Raw genomic sequence first — 23,657 nt, forward strand, 5'->3', positions numbered from 1 at the left:
GGCTGATGCACAACCAAATTTAGAAATTACACCTTGTGTATTCTATTATTCCAACTCAATAGTAAATTGAGACCCCGACTGAAGGGGGGCCACGGACCGCCAGTTTCCCATCCCTGGCCTACGTGGAGACAGGCCATAGCAAAATAGCAACCTCTAAAATCCATTGTAACCTACTCGTGAACAAGCAATAATTATTCACTCCAAATAATTGTGAAACAAAAAGTGAGGCGGAACTATAAGGCATTCGGTCCATGACTACCGACGTGCACCACCCGCGGACACTGGAAATGGAGTGTTCATAGAAGTTGGTCCGTGCGGTAAACATTGTATTCAAGATGGAGACCGCCAGTAAAATGAGCCTAGCAGCTCTACAACAACAAGATCCGTACATCAACAAACTCCTCGATGTTACCGGACAGGTAGCACTGTACACCTTTAATTCCAAAGCAAATGAATGGGTAAGCTCGCCGGTTTCTTCTGTTTATTGAAGGTAGTTAGCGCGATAGCAGCTACGTAACGTTAACTAGCGAGCTAACTTTACCATATCTGATTTAGTTTATTATTAGCAATCTAGTACAGTAACATACTAGTTAGCGAGCTATATCAAGCGTGTCCCTGTGGGATTCTGTAACAAAGATAGTTTGCGAGTCATAAAATAGTATGCGAGCCTTTTGTTGTAACGTTAGTTGGGTTACTAACTTGTCTACTTAGCTAGTTAAGTTGCTAAGTGTTAGCTAGTTATCTGGGCTAGTTCGTTACGTCGTTAGCATGCCACTTCAGCTAGTCATGTTATACTACCAACACTGACCAATAATATAAACGCAACAGGTAAAGTGTTAGTTTCATGAGCTGAAATAAAAGATCCCAGAAATGTTCCATAAGCACAAAAAGCTTATTTCTCAATGTGTGCAGAAATTTGTGAGCATTTCTCTTTTGCCAAGATAATCCATCCACCTGACGGGTGAGATATCAATGAGCTGATTAAACAGCTTGATCATTACACATGTAGAGCTCCTACCAGAAGATAACTGACGTCATGATTTGACCTCATACTTTTCCGAGTTACCAGTTGTCTTGAAAGCACCATGTGATCATTGATCTCCTGAAGAAGCTATCCCTTTTCCTTTCTTTCTGTGACCCAAAATGTTTGGATATACTGGTAAAGTTTAAATGCCAAAAAAAAAAAAAAAACATGTTTTATGAATTTAAAATGCTGTCGCGGTGATCCGTTATAGGAAGAAAAAAAAGTGCGCCGGTAATATGGTTCAGATCTGTGTAAAAACGGCTAGCTGGAGCTCGTCTGAGCGGTCGGCTTTGAATGCCCTCACCCGCTAGTACTAAGATCTGCTCGCTATAGTGTTACAAACGTTGGTGGCAACGATTTAAAAGGAGCTATTTTTATTTATCAATCTCGACTGGTAAATTAAGGCGCGCCTCCCATTCGGCTGCATAGGGTTGCACCCTTAGCCTGCCTACCGTTAACTATCAGCACGTCACCCACCACTTGACTACTTTGCAATGTGAGCTTGAGGCAGTAGAAGTGTTTGAAACCTGAACGTTTTACTTTACTTCAAATAATGAGGCATGTCTTACCTTGCTTCAAATTAACTTTGTGAAAATCCATCCATAGAAACTTGGAGGCAATTCTTTTATAAAGACTTCCTCATGCAATTAATCAGCATTTCTCTCCTGTTCTATTGGTTTTCATATCAACTTTGTCCAGAATCCAAAGGCACAATTCTAGTCATATTAGCAACCCAACATAGTTGTTGCTATTAGATTCCCCTTCTTTCTGAGTTTCTAACAGTGTTCATCTCTGTCACATATGGAACTGCTTGTATTAGGTGTGCTGTTTAGAACAGTGTTTACCACAAATTGCATTTTGGCAAATGTTTGAAAATGATGTTTTATTAGCTGCTTCGTTACAGGAGTTGCATGTTCAATAATAGGCTATAGCCTTTTGACTGTAAGAAGATAGGACTGCTTTTGTTGCATGTTTCCATTAAGGACTTAATGAAAAATGTCTGGTCCATGTATGCATGCATAGTATCAGAGAGAAAGAGGTGAAGAGGAAGGTTTCACTCTCACCAAAATCTCTCCGAAATAAGCCCAATGTGTTTCTATAGGCTTATTTTAGGCCTAAGCTTGTCGCCTGCCTTCCCGCCTTGGGAAGACTCCCATTGTTAGGGCGGAAACATAAGTATCTCGTCATTATATAGTATTTTCTGTTGGTCACGTCATTTTACTGTTTGGGAAAAATGTAACAGTTTGTTGACCGGTAAATGAGGGTCAGTTAGTCGGCAACAAAATTGGCCGAAATTTGCATTGCTAATACCAACTAAGGCAGGCGGCTGCAATCCGAACTGGGCAGGAGACTGCAGACTTGCAAACGGGGCAGCTAACAACCCAGGATAGTCTGGACCTTCCAGAAATGCAGGGAACTCTAGACATACCGCGGAGGCCGGATACACTGGACCTACTTGAGGGGCAGGACACTCAAAGCCTGGACACTCAAAGGGGACTCTGACCTTACCGGGAAGGGGACGGGACTCTGACCCAGAACTAGCACGGTACTGGCAGGCAGGGCTGGAGAAGCCCCAACGTCCTGGCTGCACTTGACATCCGCGTTATCTGCAGGCTGATGCTCCATCCTAGGAGTGGTCGAAGAATCAACTGCTGCCTTGGTGGTAGAAGGTTCCAGGGCAGCAGACAGTCGGGGATCCCCACTGGTAGGACAGGATGACCCCGCCACCAGAACGGGCCCCATGGCAGCAGCTGGCTGTGGCTCCACGATTGGAGTGGGGGTCTCCTTAACAATGGCTAGTCAAAGCTCTTGCTGAGGGGGGTGCAGACCTTTGTGTGCTGGTCTGTGCTCTCTGGAGTTGTCTTCGTCTGATGGGGAGCTGGGCCTCTCTGGAGAGCAGAAGCGGACCTGGCGCTCCTGTGCCTATTGCCGGGTGGGCCTAGAGTACGCCCTCCTGATCTCTTCCCTTTCATAGAGCAGCTCCTCGTAGTCCCTCTGCAGCTCCCAACTAGAGAGGGTGTGGTCACTCCATGGCCACTGAGGAAGCCTGGAGCAGGGCTTGAAATATCTTGGATGAGAGAGGGGTGTAAGGCCTCGCAGCTCATCCTCAGGTGCGTGGCGGCTTTGTGTGGAGTTGTGGGCTGAGGTGGGGTACCTCAACATCTCAGCTATAGCAGGCCAGAATCCGGGAGATACGAAGGACCATGTAAAAATGTCTATCCGGAACTTGTCTGAGTGGTCAGCTTTGAATGCCCTCACCCGCTAGTACTGAATGCTGATTCACTAAAATCTGCACACTATAGTGTTGTCCTATCAGAACTTCACTACACTTTGTCACCACCTTGTCAGCTCAGGGATTTGATCTAGCAACCTTTCGGTTACTGGCCCAACGCTCTAACCACTAGGCTGCCTGTCGCCAATCATTAAGATTCAGAGTACACTAAATAAATATACATGCAATACAACAATAAGCAGATAAGAAAACGGTCATAATATAAACATATCAATGAATACAATAGTATAGCATCTACATGAAGAATATACAGCCAGAGAGGGAGAACTAACTTCTTACTTGGTTGGGGTACATTTAAATAAACAGTAGAGCTAACATTAGCCGAGCACTAGCAAACAATACTAACTTCTTACTTGCAAACGTATCTACACAGTTACTTTGCACAATAAGGTAACCATAACTCACTACTATTGCACCCCCTATTAGCACATTAACTTTCCCAACACTCAATTGTCAATGGATGAAGAGCACTTCAGTAGAAAGGCAGCATGTGAAGTCTGTCAGCATCAAACAGTTCTTCTTTCTAAAGACGGAAAAACACGCTTTAAAATAAGGTGTGTAGGGTTGGAGCGTGTCCAAGTTCCCTGATTGGTTGGAATTAGTGATTGATAGGTCTGAAAGCCAGTCCAATTGAAAGGAACAGAGTTTTTTACAACCTGGTTGGGCTACAATCAAGACGTTTTCGCTGTAGTAATGGTGCAACCATGACATTATCGAATCTGCACTCGTTTTTTTCTCTAGGGCACTCAAACAACGGTACAGCAAAGCCTTATCAACATGACAACGATTATTATCTCGGAGGTTGTTATCCTAGTTGCACAGTGCCCCCAAAATAAAACTCCTGGGTGCATAGCAACATCTTTTAGAGCCCTGGGTACCACTAGTACTAACGCTGTAAACTAGCCAGCTAGACATCAGGGCCACGTTCAGAAGGCCACAACGGTGTGCAAAGTTTGATTCCACGGAAACTGTGCTGTTCTGAACAACCAGTTTGTGTGGTCTCAAATACAAACGGTCACAACCCAAGAGCAGGGGCACGTTCCTCTGCCCAGGCGTTGCTGATGCCTGCCGGATCTTACAACGCCTGGATAGGTATTTAACGCATCAGCTAACCACATATGTTATAGCAATCTGTCAGTCAATGACGTGGCACGCAACCATTGGTTGATGCATGTAATGTCTGAGCAAGGGGACACGACCAATGATAGTGCCCAAAAGCCTGTTTTAGCATGGGCAGCGCCAATGAGGACTTCACCTTTTTGAAGTAATCAACTGGGTGGGACTTCTTATTGGTTAAGGAAGGATCACATAATTCCATCCAGGTCATCTGGAGGGATCAGCCAATGAAATATACGCCTGAGCAAACATTCCATAATTGCATGTGGCAGTAAATCGGCAAACTTTTCTTTATACCTGTTTTAACAACACCTTCCTGGTGGCAGCTTGCACCCTTTCAGCTCATAGAACGTTTAATGAACTGAAAGCACCCAGACCAAATATCAACTAAATTTTGCTTGTTGTGATTCTTCTTCTTTTACATGATGATCGATTCGTGTTCAGCAAGTTCAAGTTGTAATTTTTCTGCATTATTTCCATTTCAGGAAAAGACCGAAATTGAAGGCACCTTATTTGTTTATGCCAGGTAATTTATTTTTATGGTGACCTTTTTTGAAGGGGACACTTGCAACGATACTTAGCTAGCTAACTAGAGCCTATCCCCCTTCTTAACCTGTGGTTGTTGTCTCACCACCTGTTCTCATGTCTAAGCTTCCCTAATTGAGCTCTTCCTCTCACCTCCACCCTCCCTGTTGCTCTTTTCAACTTCAACACTCTTTTGCTTTTATTTCTTTCTTTTTTGTGACAAACACATTTAGCCTAATAGTCTTTCTCCATTGCTCTCCAATAACCTGTCCACAGGTGTGCATCCCCTCATCATGGCTTCACCATCATGAATCGCCTGAGCACAGAGAATCTGGTGGAGCCCATCAACAAAGACCTTGAGTTTCAGCTCCAAGACCCCTTCCTGCTGTACAGGAATGCTAACTGTGAGTAGGCTATTCCATAATAGTCCACTAGTCAGTCTGAGATTTCTACCCCATTGGCTGCTTTGCAATAACTTAATGATAGAGCATTTTTTTTTTCTTGTTACTGTCCATACCATGTAGCCTGCAGTAGTGATGTGCGGGTTGACTCATAATCCGCAGCCCACGTGGTTATATCGTGTGGCTGGAGGGCGGGTGGGTGGCAATAATAAATGTATAATTATTGTGAAATTTATATAGGCTACATTTTTTTAGGCTATCTGGTATTACTGCATGAACCTAAACTTTAGGGTTTAACTGTACATGTGCCAAATAGCCTGCAAAGCCAATCGCCAAATAATGCTTTTGGGAAGGGCATAAAAAATGTACGCAAAAACGATATTGTCGAACTTTAATTCATTAAGACAAAATCTGTGAATGGAGAGATGAAAATAAAGACAAGGGAGGGCCAGTAAAGTCATGTGTAGGAAAGATTTGTTGAAGTGGTAAAAGAGGATGATAGCAGTGTCAGCGATGTTATGTGTGATGTTATGTGTGATGATTGTGAGGCCCTATGCAAATTTGACAAGACGGGACTTCAAATAGGCCTATGGCATGTCAAGGGAACTGTAGCCTACTGTTTCAATGAGTTAAAGCGAAACTGAAGTCTGGACATTGACTAACCAGAATAACCTACTGTTTTTTTGGCAAAGTCCTCTGTTAATACTAGTCCCGTGCGAATCGACATCCCTGTGTTTTGAGAGAAATGTCTGAGTTTGACAGGTGTTGCTCGCAGCTTGAGCAATAAAACAATAACTGATTCGATAAATTGAACGAAGTCCTGCGCATAGCTTACAGTGCATTCAGAAAGTATTCAGACCCCTTGACTTTTTCCACATTTTGTTACAATGCAGACTTATTCTACAATTGATTAAATTGTTTTTTCCCCCTCATCAATCTACACACAATACCCCATAATGACAAAGCTAAACCAGGATTTTAGAATTTTGGCACACCTGTATTTGGGGATTTTCTCCCATTCTTCTCTGCAGATCCACTCACGCTCTGTCAGGTTGGTTGGGTAGCGTTAATGCACAGCTATTTTCAGATCTCGCCAGAGATGTTCGATCGGATTCAAGTCTGGGCTCTGGCTGGGCCACTCAAGGACATTCCAGAGACTTGTCTCGAAGCCATTCCTGTGTTGACTTGGCTGTGTGCTTAGGGTCGTTGTTGGAAGGTGAACCTTCGCCCCAGTCTGAGGACCTGAGCGCTCTGGAGCAGGTTTTCATCAAGGATCTCTCTGTACTTTTCTCCGTTCATATTTCCCTCGATCCTGACTAGTCTCCCAGTCCCTGCCGCTGAAAAACATCCCCAAAGCATGTTGCTGCCACCACCATGCTTTTTCTGTGGGGATGGTTCCAGGTTTCCTCTAGTCATGACTCTTGACATTCAGGCAAAAGAGTTCAATCTTGGTTTCATCAGACCAGAGAATCTTGTTTCTCATGGTCAGAGAGTCTTTAGGTGCCTTTTGGCGAACTCCAAGTGGGCTGTCATGTGCCTTTTTAATGAGGAGGCTTCGTATTTACAGATGGCGTACAAGTTTGTTATTAAGACACATGAAAGTTCACATGTTCCAGAAGGCATTTCTGCCAAAAAACGCATTTTGATAAAAAATATTTTTTTTACGTTCAAATGGCTCTTGTGAAGGGTGACATACACCTAGTTTCCTGAAATGAGTAACAAATGTATATATGAAGGGCCTACTTGTATTGACTTTCCCAGTGGATGCTTTTATTTATACGTTTTGAACATCGGTAAATGCATCATGAAAAAATATTGCTCATCTGGAATAACAGCATTTCTTGCAGTCAATTTATATACCAAATGTAGGCTAAATTTGGACTTGGGAACAGGAGTGGAGAAATGTGATTTATTTATTTCTGCATCTTGAGAGAATGCAATGCTCAGTTAGATACCATCTGTGGAGGTGCTGTCTTCATCATAAAATCTTATAGTGTTTCAACCACATCAAATATATGCACCGAAGCCAAACTGAAATCTTATCAGAAACACGTTGGGTCGTTTTCACAGCTTTCTTTTGGACATTTTGAACAATTTCTTTTTGTTTGTTTTTGTTGCTTTATTTTATTTTTTCCCCAGTCCGTAAAATGGCTTTGCTCCGTGAAAGATGAAAGAGAGAACTTCACCGATGTCAACTATATTGAAGCATTCATTCTGTCGATCAATTACATTATTTGGTTGAGTAAGGGTTTATTTAGTCTTCTTGGGTAACATATAATGACAAAAGAGAAGCTACATGTATCTAATTATAGACAAGTTGACTTACAAATGGATTACCAAAATGTCAGAAATTATAAGACGAAACATATCTAAATCAGACAACAACAAAAAATCCATGACCACCTGTCCAAAAATTGGGCTAGGGTTGGGTACAGGCCTCAGATGTTCACTTTATCACATACACTACCTGGTCAAAAGTTAACACCTACTCATTCAAGGGTTTTTCTTTATTTTACTATTTTCTACATTGTAGAATAATAGTGAAGACCTCAAAACTATGAAATAACACATATGGAATCATGTAGTAACCCAAAGAGGGTTAAACTAATCAACATACATTTTATATTTGAGATTCTTCAAATAGCCACCCTTTGCCTTGATGACAGCTTTGGACACTCTTGGCATTCTCTCAATCAGCTTCACCTGGAATTATTTTCCAACAGTCTTGAAGGAGTTCCCACATATGCTGAGCACTGGCTGCTTTTCCTTCACTTGCGGTCTGACTCATCCCAAACCATCTCAATTTGGTTGAGGTCGGGGGATTGTGGAGGCCAGGTTATCTGATGCAGTACTCCATCACTCTCCTTGGTAAAAAAGCCCTTACACAGCCTGGAGGTGTGTTGGGTCATTGTCCTGTTGAAAAACACATGATAGTCCCACTAAGCCCAAACCAGATGGAATGGCGTATCGCTGCGGAATGCCTTGAATTCTAAATAAATCAGTGTCACCAGCAAAGCACCCCACACCATATCACCACCTCCTCCATGATTTACAGTTGGAAATACACATGTGGAGATCATCCGTTCACCCACACCGCGTCTCACAAAGACACGGCGGTTGGAACCAAAAATCTCCAATTTGGACTCCAGACCAAAGGTCAAATTTCCACCGGTCTATTGTCCATTGCTCACGTTTCTTGGCCCAAGCATGTGTCTTATTATTGGTGTCCTTTAGTAGTTGTTTCTTTGCAGCATTTCGACCCTGAAGGCCTGATTCACAGTCTCCTCTGAACTAGAAGTCGACTGATTAGGATTTTTCAATGCCGATCCCGATTTATTGGAGGACCAAAAAAAGCAATAATAATGACAATTACAACAATACTGAATGAACACTTATTTTAACTTAATATAATACATCAATAAAATCAATTTAGCCTCAAACATGTTCAATTTGGTTTAAATAATGCAAAAACAAACTGTTGGAGAAAGTAAAAGTGCAATATGTGCCATGTAAAAAAGCTAACGTTTAAGTTCCTTGCTCAGAACATGAGAACATATGAAAGCTGGTTCCTTTTAACATGAGTCTTCAATATTCCCAGGTAAGAAGTTTTAGGTTGTAGTTATTATAGGAATTATAGGACTATTTCTCTCTATACCATTTGCATTTCATATACCTTTGACTATTGGATGTTCTTATAGGCACTTTAGTATTGCCAGTGTAACAGTATAGCTTCCGTCCCTCTCGTCGCCCCTACCTGGGCTCGAACCAGGAACACATCGACAGCAGCCACCCTCGACGCATCGTTACCCATCGCTCCACAAAAGCCGCGGCCCTTGCAGAGCAAGGGGAACAGCTACTCCAAGTCTCAGAGCGAGTGACGTCACCGATTGAAACGCTATTAGCACGCACCCCACTAAGTAGCTAGCCATTTCACATCGGTTACACCAGCCTAATCTCGGGAGTTGATAGGCTTGAAGTCATAAACAGCTCAATGCTTGAAGCATTGCGAAGAGCTGCTGGCAAACGCACGAAAGTGCTGTTTGAATGAATGCTTACGAGCCTGCTGCCTACCATCGCTCAGTCAGACTGCTCTATCAAATCATAGACTTAATTATAACATAATAACACACAGAAATACGAGCCTTTGGTCATTAATATGGTCGAATCCGGAAACTATAATTTCGAAAACAAAACGTTTATTCTTTCAGTGAAATACGGAACCGTTCCGTATTTTATCTAACGGGTGGCATCCCTAAGTCTAAATATTGCTGTTACATTGTACAACCTTCAATGTTATGTCATAATTATGTACAATTCTGGCAAATTAATTACGGTCTGTGTTAGGAATAAATGGATTTCACACAGTTCGCAACGAGCCAGGCGGCCCAAACTGCTGCATATACCCTGACTGCTTGCACGGAACGAAAGAGAAGTGACACAATTTCCCTAATTATAAGAAATTCATGTTAGCAGGCAATATTAACTAAATATGCAGGTATAAAAATATATACTTGTGTATTGATTTAAAGAAAGGCATTGATGTTTATCGTTAGGTTTGGTGCAACGACAGTGCTAAATCATCACCCGTTTGGCGAAGTAGGCTGTGATTCGATGAGAAATGAACAGGTACCGCATCGATTATATGCAACGCAGGACACGCTAGATAAATTAGTAATATCATCAACCATGTGTAGTTAACTAGTGATTAGGTGAAGATTGATTGATTTGTTTTTTATAAGTTTAATGCTAGCTAGCAACTTACCGTGGCTTCTTGCTGCCCTCGCGTAACAGGTAGTCAGCCTGCCTCGCAGGCTCCTCATGGAGTGCAATGTAAGGCAGGTGGTTAGAGCGTTGGACTAGTAACCGGAAGGTTGCAAAAACGAGTCCCCGAGCTGACAAGGTATAAGTCTGTCGTTCTGCCCCTGAACAAGGCAGTTAACCCACCGTTCCTAGGCCGTCATTGAAAATAAGAATGTGTTCTTAACTGACTTGCCTAGTTAAATAAAGGTGTAAAAAAAAAAAACGGCCAAATCAGTGTCCAAAAATACCGATTTCCGATTGTTATGAAAACTTGAAATCGGCCCTAATTAATCGGCCATTCCGATTAATCAGTCGACCTCTATTCTGAACAGTTGATGTTGAAATGTGTCTGTTACTTGAACTCTGAAGCATTTATTTGGGCTGCAATTTCTGAGGCTAGTAACTCTAATGAACTTATCCTCTGCAGCAGAGGTAACTCTGGGTCTTCCTTTCCTGTGGCGGTCATCATGAAAGACAGTTTCATCATAGCGCTTGATGATTTTTGCGACTGCACTTGAAGAAGCGTTCAGAGTTCTTCATGTTCTGTATTGACTGACCTTCATGTCTTAAAGTAATGATGGACTGTTGTTTCCCTTAGCTTATTTGAGCTGTTCTTGCCATAATATGGACTTAGCCCTATTTGTTAAGACCATCTTCTGTATACCCCCCCTATCTTGTCACAACATAATTGATTGGCTCAAACGCATTAAGAAGGAAAGAAATTCCACAAAATTAACTTTTAAGAAGGCACACCTGTTCATTGAAATGTGTTCTAGGTGTCCACCTCATGAAGCTGATTGAGAGAATGCCAAGAGTATGCAAAGCTGTCATTAAGGCAAAGGATGGCTATTTGAAGAATATCAAATATAAGAAATATTTTGTTTTGTTTAATACTTTTTTGGTTACTACATGATTCCATATGTGTTATTTCATAGTTTTGATGTCTTCACTATTATTCTACAATGTAGAAAATAGTAAAAACTAAGAGAAATCCTTGAATGAGTAGGCGTTCTTAAACTTTTGACCGGTAGTGTATATATCGGGAAGTTGCGGATGGGTTATTAACAATTGCGGGCTGGTTCGAATGAACAAAGCTGACCCGCCACTAGCTGACCCGCGCGCCACTAGCTGACCCGCGCGCCACTAGCTGACCCGCGCGCCACTAGCTGACCCGCGCGCCACTAGCTTGCACATCTAGAAGATTAAATTCTATATCCAGCATTTAATCTACAGGAATGATGAGAAGAAAGTGTTGGAATAAGAAGGGTCATGTTAAAATTCCTTTTTAGATTAGTAGTTAACCAACATTTTATGTTTTTATGGGTTATCTAAACATAAGGGCAATTCCATTGTGACAGAAGAATGCTGAGACTCACATTTTTCACTTTAAAATGTGCACCAAACAAAAGCCATTGATTTCAAAGTTTAGCAAACCATACAACTCTATGCACAAGGAATATTTTTAACAATTTCCACTGAAACTTAAAAAAAAAAAAAAAAAAACATTTACAGGAAGAACTGTACACATACAAAGTTTGATAGGAATGAAACTAAAATCCTGCACATTTTTTCCAGGGATTTTTATTTTATTTTTACTGAGTGAATTGTTCAAAGTAGTCATTGTATGGTTTGTTAAACGTATAAATAAATGTTTTTTGTTTGGAATACATTTTAAAGTGAGACATCAGAGATTTCTGTTTTTGTGGAACTGCCCATAACTATATTTCCATTAAAAGAGCTGCGGGTGTACATCTTATGTATTACTAGGCTAAATTTAGCATTGAATGTGCTATTTATGTAACTTTCCCCCAGATAAATAAGGAAGGTTGTCAACGTTTTCTAAACACATTTTTGGAATTAAGTTGCAAAGCACTGCTTGCACACAAGCATTAAAGATCTGTCAGGCCTCCCGAAGTGGCACATCTCCTCTGATAGGTCTCCTCCGCCCATGGCCTCACGCTAATGCAATTCTACCCAGCACAGGAGCTCTGCATCGCAGTGCTAGAGGCGTCAATACAGATCCGGGTTCGAGACCCATGAGGCGGCACAGGGTTAGGGGCACATCCGGGTTAGGGGAGGGTTTGCCCGGCCGGGATGTCCTTGTCCCATCACGCTCTATCGACTCCTGTGGCGGGCCGGGCGCATGCACGCTGACACGGTCGCCAGTTGTACAGTGTTTCCTCCGACACATTTGTGCGGCTGCCATCCGGGTTAAGTGAGCAGTGTGTCAAGAAGAAGGCAGGGTCGTGTTTCGGAGGACGCATGGCTCTCAACCTTCGCCTCTCCTGAGTCCGTACGGGAGTTGCAGCGATGGGACAAGACTGTAACCACCAATTGGCTATCACGAAATTGGGGATAAAAGGGGGTAAATAGAACCCCCCCCACAAAAATGTATAAAAATCTGTCAAACTGTGTGGAATTCAAAAAAGAACTTGAAAGCTTCCAGACCCTTTGACCATTGGGTTACGTATTTTACTGCAATCCCACCATACTATCTACTATTTAGTTTGTCTGTTTATTCCTATGGAAAAGAACACTACCCTGTCTGTGCAGCAGACACACACACATCAACGCATGCAGACATACAGGAAAATAACATACATTTACACATGCCCCCTAAACCATAATTCCACCACTTCAATCCCCTTCCAGGCTGACCCCTGCAAAGATATACATGCATACAAATTTACCAAACAGACATTGACACACACACTAAACACACTACCCCTCCAGTCAGACTTGCCTCTGAATGCACTCGGCAGACAACATCCCAGGGTTCTCTGGAAGATGGCCTTCCCCTTGTGCCGGAGGTCACGCTGAGGCTGATGGTGCGCAGTGAGCAGGAACATCTCCTCTGATAGGTCTCCTCCGCCCATGGCCTCACGCTAACGCGGTTCTACCCAGCACAGGAGCTCAGTCTGAGGGAAAGTATGTCTCCCATGCCCAAGGGTCTCTGGCCCAGAGCTGCCTGGAAACCACCTCATGGATGGGATGGATACAGCACGTCTGCTCTCAGTGGTAGTTCTGTAGGTGTCTGATCCAGTCATCCAGAGGAGCAGCGTTATCTGGAACCCTGTGACTCCTCCTCAGTCGTCTAGTGCCTGCAGGCCCCTGGGGGGGAATGCAAGACTATCCTGGAAAATGGCGTTCTTGGCTGTCTTTGAGACTCGTGAAGGGATGGTGACTTATTCTGTTTACCATGATTCCAAGGTTTGTGTCCTGCCTTCCCTTAGTGGAGGGTTGTATCAGTGCTTCAACAGGTTAGAGAATGTGAATGTGGCCTGTTTAGAGAGAGATACCTGTTTATACGTCCCAGGGATCCCCAGGTAGAGCACGAAACACTACTGTTGCTAGGTTACCAGCCTCTGAGGGAAACTCCTGTCACACACTGTTTCTTCAGAAAGTGTTGAACCCGCCAGGGTGGTGGGTTCAATTCCCACAGTGGACCAGTTTGAAAAAAGTCTGAAAATGTATGCACTCACTACTGTAAGTCGCTCTGGATAAGAGTGTCTGCTAAATGACAACATAATACATAGAAAATAGTTGCTGAACTTTTTCTTCAACTAAATATCCCTCTTCCTAAGGAATGCTGCTCCAGTGATCCCTTCTACCGCCCATTATCTCTTCTAGTCAGTCATATTTCCCTCTCGTCTTGGTGTCCCTCCTACAGTGGGCATATACAGCATCTGGTTTTACGATAAGAAGGACTGCCAGCGCATCGCTCAGCTCATGGTGAAGTGAGTATGTCCCGGTGACACACAACCTATAACCCAGATAGGAAAACTATTATCACCCACACCACTGGGGGAGCCATTTATCACTTTACAGACATGAGATTGTATTGTGTATTTGTGTTTTCCCACTATTTTCTAGTGTGTTTGTATCTTCATTATGTGTTTCTTTTGGTGTGTCTCTGTCCTCCAGGATTGTGAAGCAGGAAGCCTTGCAGACCCACCGGGGCTCCCCAGAGAGGGCTGACGTCCCTGGGAGGACCAATGGCTGCTCCATTGACATCCTGGAGCTCCTCAGCAAGGCCAAGGATGAGTTCCACAGGGTGAGAGACGGGAGCAGTCTTCACAGTCAAGTCATCGACCAGGAAATCTGGCCACACACGGACACGTGACCACAGTCCAGAGAAAAAACCACACACACATAAGGGACAAGAGTGTTTCTCTTACTCGGTTAACATCTCACTGTCTGTCTTAGTTACTCTCTATTTATGTCACTCTCTTTCCTTAGATCTTAGTCCTGCTGCACAGTGATTTTACTTGGTTTTAATTGCTGAGATTGCACACACCCCTCCCAAATTCCATTCATCTGAACACACTAGTAGGAATGTCAAAATAATAAATATGTCTGTGTTAACTAGACTCAGGCGGGGGAAACGGAGATGTCCGTTACTGCTGAGCAGAGGGTGAACACCGAGACGCTGAAATCAGCCGGCGACACTACAGAGCACGCTCACAGCGTCTCACAGCCAGAACAGGTACGTACCACTCTAGTTGAAATGACTGCACTGTCTGATAACACGCTGCCTGTAACAAGTGTTCTCTCACATGACTGAAATGGCTGTTACTTGTCATTGAATGTTTACTGTATAAGTATGTTTCATATTGACTGTGGTAACTGTATTTGCAGAGCTCCCACTCTGGCCAGAGGCAGATCACTGTGGAGGAGCTGTTTGGAAGTTCTCTACCGAAGGAGGCCAGCCTGCTGCCAGCCATGCCCACCCAGAGTTCCACAGACCCTGCTGCCACGGCCCCCGTCAGCTTCCTCCAGGCCCAGAGCTACGCTCCACCCATCCCCTTCCAGCCCTTACTGACCCCCTGCCTCACAGCAGACCCAGGGGGAAACAACCGGCACGTCACCCCTGGTCTGATCTCCCTTATGGAGGCCAGAGGGGGCCCTGGTCCAGGCTACGCCCTCTACCCCGTGTTCCCCGGTGGACCTTCAGGGGACCCCCAACCCCAGCACTCTGTGTCCCCGCTGTTGGTGACGCCATCTGGGGTTGAGGCTTGCGGTCCTCCCCCTGGCCCTCTGTCGGCCTACTTGGGGAAGGAACCGGCCTACCTGAAACCCAGCCCCTCTGATCTCCACAAACCCGCCCTCGCACCTAGCGTCTTGCCCAGCCCGCTGGCCACACCCCAGAGCTTCAGAGAGCCAATCACCAAGCCCGCTGCCCTCGGCAGCATGCCCACAGGCCGTGTGCAGGTAACCAGCTGTTCTTTTTTTCTGTTCTTTTTTTGTGATGCGTATTTAGTGTAATCTGTCATGTCTGAAGGACTCCCTTCTTTCTCAGCTGCAGAGTAAAGAAATGGATGTGTTCGCTCAATCTCAGAAACTGTCAAAAACCCAGCCAGTAAGTATGATTTTGTTATCACGATATAGATGGCTTTGATAGTTGAAATGAAATCTTACTATGTCATCTTCCTGCCCTCTCTCTTTCTCTCGACCATCCAAGGCTGTCCCTATGAAGGCGGGTCTTGTGGTACCGGGGGCGGGCACTTCACTTACGGGGGCAAAGCACTCCATTCTGCTCTCACCAAGCGCCTTTCAGCATTCTGTTGCCAAGACAACGGAACTGCAGAGGAAAGCTGCCCCTCCCTCCCCTCCGCCCGCAGCCACAGGGGTGGTGGAGCTCCCCCAACCCTCCTACAACAAGATCCAGTTACAAGACACACTCATCAACCTCATCAAGGTAGAGAGAGAGCTGAAGCCTTTTCGCCCCAGACCCTAGCCTTGTGTTTGAAGTCTTCGTCAAGTTCAGGGTTTTATACTGCAGACTTCAACTTGCGGTTGTTGACATTTTATAAAATGCTCATGAACTGGTTATGAAGTCCTTCTCTATGTGCCCTTCAAATTAAATGTTACCCAAACGTATTTACTTAAAAGAGATCTGCAATGAACTGAAGAAATTGTGTGAAGTCTGGAAACTTGTTTGCTACTGTTATCCAAAATTACTGGAAGATAACTCCTCTCTCTCCTGTGTTTGTGCAGAATGACCCAGCGTTTCTCAGTGCCATCCATGAGGCCTACCTCCACAGTCTTTCCAAGGACCTGAGCCACGTCAAGCTATAGTCTCAGTCCAAACCTGAGGCTGGTCCTGGACACGCCTGGACAGGGGCACCAGCCAACCTAACCTACAGGTACTGGACCACTGGGGGTTACTGCTGGCCATGTGCAGAGACACAAACACTCCTAACTTGAGGCTCTGTACCTCTGGAGCAGCTATGGGACTGCAGGAGGAGGACAGGACTCGAATGTAGGAGGCTCACATGGTTCTCCTACCATGTGTGGAGGAGAAGGTGAATGGGGAGATGTTACACGTCACAGTAGTGTCAAATCAAGTACGCACTCTAAGAAATATTGTTGATTAGAAATAAACCCCTGGGGAAGGATGATTAGGGTAAACCATAAACCCTCATATGTCTTGGGAAAGAGCCTCCGGCCCTCTCTGGTGGGGTCAGTGCTTAGGGACTTGCTGTGCAAGCCAAACTTCATTCAACTCCAGGTCCACTTCCTTGTTCTTCCTCAGTACAGCTGGGATTCTACACACATGCTCTCTATCGTACCCCCTCTCTCTTTCTCAATCTCTCTTGATCCTTTTTTCTGTCATTCCCTCACCCCATTCATGACCACCAGCCTCTGTCACTATGCCTGTTGAGGGATGTGTGCAATAGATTGCAATGCCTTTTGGGAGATTATAGTTTTTTTATATAACCAGGCTTTAGTGTGTATTTCCCAAGGGTTTAGACAGAGAATTGTTGTATTCATTTAGGCCCTATTATGTGGGGTGAGGCAGTAAAAGCTACTGCAAGACTGTACCTGAGCTAACTGCATTCATCAAAAGCATAATCTTGTTTAATAAGGTTGATGTCCGCGCCCCCGTGGAAATCCAATTGAATTTTAAAAAACCATAGAAATCAGTCAGTTTAAGCTAGAGATCCACTGCATCGGCCTAGATCGCACTTCCGCGTCTGGTGAATGGTGACAGAGATAGAGCGGTGTTTGTCAGATCATGAGACATCCCGAAAATCGGTCTTCTCACAAAATGGTCTGCAGTGTCCGAACAGTGACCCCTCTATGAAGGAAGGATTCTCTCACCAACACCATAGTGTTCTCCGTTTTGCCCGCCACACGTGTCAGGAGACTTGTCTGAAGTCGGTACAGATGATCTGCCAACTTCTGTCTGTAGCGTCCCAACAGTTTGGGCTACACACTAATATGACCCCTCTATGCAAAGGTGAGACTGTCACGAACATATACAGTACCAGTCAAAGATTTGGACACACCTACTTATTCAAGGATTTTTCTTTATTTTTACTATTTTCTACATTGTAGAATAATAGTGAAGACATCAAATCTATGAAATATCACATATGGAATCATGTAGTAACCAAAAGTGTTAAACAAATCAAAATATATTTTATATTTGAGTTTCTGCAAAGTATGCACCCTTTGCCTTGATGACAGCTTTGCACATTCTTGGCATTCTCTCAACCAGCTTCACCTGGTCATATTAGTGTGAATGGAAGTATATATGGAGACTGTTTAACCAAATATATGGCGTTAAATAAGATATTTCTTATATCTCTCAGATATAGGAGAGACACTTCAAAACAAACTTCCTTTTGATATTTTGGGGGCCTATCTGTTCCGTGTCGTGAATCTGTTATTCAATGTGTTTGTATGGGCTAATAGCAGTAAGACCCCAAAAAATGTTCATCAAAGAATTTGGGTATTTATTTAGTTTTTGATACTTCAAGGGGTCTTTAAATTCTAATCAAATAGCTAAATTATCCTTGGTATGACCTTCTTAAAACAATTCCATATAGCTTAGTAGATCCCTCCCCCAGCTTAGGGACCTGTATATTAGACACAGTATACTCTCTCACGTTCTCTGTTCTCCACTCTGCAACCAACAGCTGAAAGGGACTAGTATGTCATGACAGGTTGAGTCAATGTGTATATATCTTTGATCTTGTAGGTCAGTCAGTCAGTTTTTAATATTTTTGATAACGTCACCCTCCCATCTGACCATGTGCCACACTGCCAATCTACACTGAGTGTACATAACATTAAGGACAGCTTCCTAATATTGAGTTGCACCCCCCCTTTTGCCCTCAGAACAGCCTCAATTAGTCAGGGCATGGAAAGCGTTCCACAGGGATGCTAGCCCATGTTGACTCCAGTACTTCCTACAGTTGTGTCAAGTTGGCTGGATGCCCTTTGGGTGGTGGACCATTCTGGATACAGATGGGAAATTTTTGTGTGTGAAAAACACAGCAGCATTGCAGTTCTTGACACAAACCGGTGTGACTGGCACCTACTACCATACCCGGTTCAAAGGCACTTAAATCTTTTGTCTTGCCCATTCAGGGAAAGTGTATGGAGTAAAAAGTACATTATTTTCTTTAGGAATGTAGTAAAGTAAAAGTAGAAATTGTCAAAAATATATATGGTAAGGTACAGATACCCCCAAAAAAACAGTACTTTAAAGTATTTTTGCTTAAGTACTTTACACCACTGATGGACGAGCAGGTGTCAATATTTTGTGTTCTCAGTGCATGTTCACATGATTTGATCACGCACAGTATGTATTTCAGTTTGGCTACACTCAATCACACATTTAATTTCGATTGACAGACTTCAAGAATGGTGGAGTTCAGCTATAGACAACGGAGGAAATTGAGAACCTCATCTAAACAAGTAACTGATCAACACATTGTTGTCAAAGGAATTTTAGTTTTTGGCCTCGTCTCTTGATTTCTTTCAGCCAGAAAGTATATGTAAGTTTCTTCGTAGTGTAAGAAGAGAACCTCTTACTTCATGCACATTGTTTTCACGTAAAACCCCAGTCAGTAAACCCCAGTCAGTAAACCCCAGTCAGTAAACCCCAGTCAGTAAACCCCAGTCAGTAAACCCCAGTCAGTAAACCCCAGTCAGTAAACCCCAGTCAGTAAACCCCAGTCAGTAAACCCCAGTCAGTAAACCCCAGTCAGTAAACCCCAGTCACTAAAATCCAGTCAGTAAAACCCAGTCAGTAAAAAGCAGGTCATGAGTAGTTTGTGTCAATTTGGTTCCTCAATAATATTTTTTCTTCTTCTATAACACTGTTTAATTGGCTCAATGATACATGTTGTTTGATAGGTGTGTTTTCAGACAGGATATCAACGTTTACTCCCCTGTGTACATATTATTTAGTCACAGGCTCAATACTGGAGGAGAGAATAGATGAGGCCCAGAGATAAAAAAATAAAAATAAAAAAAGAATGTCTTTAAGGTTATTTTACACTGTGTTAAAGTATGCCTCTTATTTGTCAGTGTCAGTTTAATGAGTTAACTTGTCTAATGAACCACGTCATTTTTAAAGTTTTTTTCTGTCACTGTGCTTTTGTTTATTATATATATTTTGTGATATTAAAGATTAAGTGAAGTTTTCTCTCAAACGATTTCAATTTCTTGCTGAAATAAGTTACTTTTCTTAAATTATTTTCTGTTTTGGCTATTGCAGTCATTACACCCAGCAATGTCAAACTGAAAGGCAAACGCTATTACACCAGGGGTGCATTTCAGTATTCCAAGGTGGTTTCTTCTCCTCGTTTCCTCTCCATCCACTTTAACCTAACCAGTTTTTCATGTCAGTGAGAATGAAGGAAAGGAAACGAGAAGAAACCACCTTGGACTATTGAGATGCACCCCGGGTGTCATAGCATTTGAAGAGGTGGAGACAAGGAGGGGTGGCCATTTTTCATGATTGAGATGCAGCTCAAGGCATATCTTGAATAAGCCACTAGAGGGCAGCAAGGTTACTTTTGTTTTTCTTCAGAAAATTACATTTCTACTGCAATGTCTGTCCCAGTCGCCAGATGCCAGTGTTCTTTACCGCACTACACAGGGTACGCCCCATTCTTCCAGCCTTTGTTTTATACTGTATAGTAGTGGCCACATTTTCAATCAGCATATGGTGCCACTTTTGTTGACAGGTTCTTCCCCATTTCGCATAGCAGAAAGACTGAAGAGAGTGAGCATGGACATCCGGGGTGCCAGTTGGCAGATTTTGGTTATGGCTGGTGCAGTTGTGTAGTGTATTTGAATGAGTCAGGTCAATGCTGTGGGAGCATAGATTATAATTATTTTAGATTAGTACAGTGTAATTTGTGAACCCTCCCCTATCCATCCTTAACAGCCTCAGCACTGCAGTTCTACAATCCCATGATAGACTACACCTAATGGACTTTATATACCACACAGCCCTGGGAAAAAAATACAAAAATATTCAATTTTAAAAAAACACCCCCTTCTCCCCAGATGGTATCAAACATGTCATAAAAATAGAATGACAAGAATGTGTAGAATAGCAGGAAATTAGCATTAAAACTGCAGATTTTTTATCTCTCCCTCATTGCTAAATGTGTATAATAGCACGAGGTTAGCTAAATAATGGCACAATTTTCTCTCTGCCAAATGGCAATATGTATACAATTGCAGGAAATTTGCTTTAAACGTGGAACATTTTCTCTCAGCCTCATGGCAAAATGTTTAGAATAGCATGAGATTATAAAATGTTTTTCTTTGCCCCTTGTCAAAATGTGTAGAGTTGTAGGAAGTTGGCTGTTTCCCCTACAACAACAAAATATATCTGACTACTACTGTACCAATGGAGACCATATTATAGGTAATTACCTACAGTAGACCTGTATGCAATCATCCACTTTCCCCTGATCTTTGACTGCACTAGCAGAGAGTAGCCTACATCTCAACATGGCCGGCCCCCTGCTGTCCCCTGGCCCTGCCGTAAGAGCGACATCGTGGGAGGCCTGTGACGCGTAGTGGCGACGGGGGCGTGGCAGTTAAAGTCCAATCCACTTGGCCTTGGCAACTCCGCCTCCCCCATTTCGTCCATGCGTAACTGTTTGGGATGTAGCATACTTTGCACTCCTACATACGCACCCTCCCTCTCTGTGTTCGTTGAGCCCGTGTGCTGTCAATCTTCTTTTTGCTCTAGATTAGCCATATTCAATCATAGGTTTACTAACACGCCCCTCTCTCTGTCATTCTCTCTGCCTCTATCCCCCGCACATATTTCCTAGTCTTGACCCTGACATTGTTTGTACAGTATTTTATTTTTTAAGTGTAATTTTTACATAATTGCGCACAGATGGAGGACTATCACAAACCCGACCAGCAGACTCTGCAGGCACTTCGGAACGTAGCCAACCGGCTCAGGATCAACTCTATAAAGGCTACAACTGCTGCAGGCAGCGGGTAAGCGCCATGCTTCAATGCTTTAAATTCAAAAGAAAAATACATTTGTAATATGAGGTGTCCATCCGTGCAGGCTATGTGATGGGTTTACATGCGTAATAGCCATGGCTCGGACATTGTATGCCCATTTTATGCGCATATTACGCATTGTTCCAGAACAGGCTACTACTATTCTTAATTCTACCCTTTCAATGCCATCCATTTGGCATTAATCATTGACACGTCTTAAATGTGGGATGTAAACCATGCAGATACCATATAGATAAAATATGCAGAGATAACATTGTGAACTTTTGTTAATAATGTCGTAGCCTCTTACGTTCTAATAGACTAGGCTACTCGAAGCAGGTGCATTATTTTCGATTGTACAGTATCTTAATGCCCATTTATTTTTGAATGCATTTTTTGAGAGCAAACCCATTCATTATGATTCCGTAGAGAATGGGTCGTTACGCGTGGTGGCGACGTGGGCTTTTGAGTATGTGGAATGGCTCCGCGTTCGCCGCAACTAAAGAGACCGCGCTCGTTCCTGGTGCTCCTGAGTAAATTCAGCCTCCAGTGCCCATCCTCTTCGCAGAGCGAAACGATTTGCGACGGGCTGATGATACGTCAGGCCACCGCGACCAGGACAATCACTCCCCGGCCAATGCGCTCCCCTTTTTATTAATATTTTTCAGGCTTGTCCTTGGTATAGGGGTAGAATAAATGTTCTTTATATTTTGAGAGATTAATTTATTTCTTTTTCTTATTTCTTTTTTATTACAGTATAGTTAACAGCTCAAATAAAATATGCTATTGACGCATAATAACTACAATGTCTGAGGATACAACCTTTTAATAAATGTGTATACTTCCACCTCAACAAATAAGTCCAAGGCACAATTAAACTATACCTTTTTATGTGTTCATTCTTTCATCTGTTCATTGTTTATTTCATCCAATCAACATTTCATTTATTTTTTTTGTCTTTTTTGACCACCTTTCCGTTTCAGGTTGATTTAAAACGTTTCCGTTTCTGGTGGGTACCAGGCACCTGTGTTATAGTGACATATTACAACAGGCATGCTCTGTTTGGAATCTCATATGTTATAGATTCTTTAAAAAACTGTTTAAATATTGATGTCTTTTGCATTTAACATCAAGCATGGAGTTTTGGCAATAAAGAAGAAAGGAGTGTATTTGTGGTCTGCTATAATACAACTTTAAAGTGCAATGGAATGATCACAATGCTGTTCTCCAGCTCATTGCTTGAGGAACTGTCTAACCCTGACTGAATGTATGGAAGAGGGTCTGCCTTATCTAACAGACAGCAGATTGATTGTTGTGAATTAATTCACTAATGTGAAGTCAAAGGCAAAAGAGCGAAAATAACACGTTTCACATGCATTGAGTGTTAAAGCTTTATCACAACATAAAGGTTACAGTTGGCAGACAGACTAATATAGGCTAGCCCCTGCACTAAATGAAGAATGAATATCAGCGTTCAGGTCTGTATGATCAAGTTCCATTGAAGATGGATTTGTTTCCTCTAATGACATCACAGGACAGTGTCTGTTCAGTACTTTGTGTGTGTGTGTGTCTACTGAATATATGGGAGGGCAATGAAATAGTCTATAGTAAACTGATTGTAGGTCATTTATGGTGAGTGTGTGTGTTTATACTTTCTTGCTCTACACTGCAGTGTCCTGAGCGCATGGAGGTATGTGTGTGTGTGTGTGTGTCAGTCAGAGCCCTGGTCTGACAGCCTGTCCTCTGCCCTCCAGACACCCCACATCATGCTGCAGTGTGGCAGAGATCATGTCTGTGCTCTTCTTCAACACCATGAAGTACCGCCCTGAGGACCCCCGCAACATCAACAATGACCGCTTCGTCCTCTCCAAGGTACCACTCTAACCCTGTCTAGAAATACACTGCTCAAAAAAATAAAGGGAACACTTAAACAACACAATGTAACTCCAAGTCAATCACACATCTGTGAAATCAAACTGTCCACTTAGGAAGCAACACTGATTGACAATAAATTTCACATGCTGTTGTGCAAATGGAATAGACAAAAGGTGGAAATTATAGGCAATTAGCAAGACACCCCCAATAAAGGAGTGGTTCTGCAGGTGGTGACCACAGACCACTTCTCAGTTCCTATGCTTTGGAGTTACATTGTGTTGTTTAAGTGTTCCCTTTATTTTTTTGAGCAGTGTATAATTATTATTGACTTGAATGGGGATTATAT

General features: G+C 43.0%; 2 protein-coding genes across 3 annotated transcripts in view; both read left to right on the forward strand.

Moving 5' to 3' along the window:
- Positions 1-299: 299 nt before the first annotated feature.
- On the forward strand, positions 300-17,483 carry LOC120061285 (mRNA-decapping enzyme 1A-like). Its single transcript, XM_039010989.1, has 10 exons — positions 300-458; positions 4,919-4,959; positions 5,235-5,362; positions 13,830-13,896; positions 14,084-14,213; positions 14,529-14,645; positions 14,798-15,370; positions 15,459-15,518; positions 15,621-15,857; positions 16,157-17,483. The coding sequence occupies exons 1-10, from the start codon at positions 336-338 to the stop codon at positions 16,235-16,237; spliced, it is 1,557 nt and encodes a 518-aa protein (XP_038866917.1). The 5' UTR covers positions 300-335; the 3' UTR covers positions 16,238-17,483.
- The window catches only part of LOC120061284 (transketolase-like), a 30,617-nt gene continuing 23,162 nt past the window's right edge, over positions 16,203-23,657 (forward strand). Inside the window, exons 1-3 of one of the 2 annotated variants that reach the window (XM_039010988.1) lie at positions 16,203-16,305; positions 21,321-21,427; positions 23,191-23,308. In XM_039010988.1, the coding sequence (XP_038866916.1) occupies positions 21,321-21,427; positions 23,191-23,308 (225 nt within the window). In that variant the 5' untranslated portion in view covers positions 16,203-16,305. Of the gene's footprint in view, positions 16,306-21,138; positions 21,428-23,190; positions 23,309-23,657 lie in introns of those variants that run through there. The other variant, XM_039010986.1, reaches the window with a different exon arrangement.

The sequence above is a fragment of the Salvelinus namaycush genome, chromosome 16 (genome assembly GCF_016432855.1).
Source record: "Salvelinus namaycush isolate Seneca chromosome 16, SaNama_1.0, whole genome shotgun sequence".
Lineage (NCBI taxonomy): Eukaryota > Metazoa > Chordata > Actinopteri > Salmoniformes > Salmonidae > Salvelinus > Salvelinus namaycush.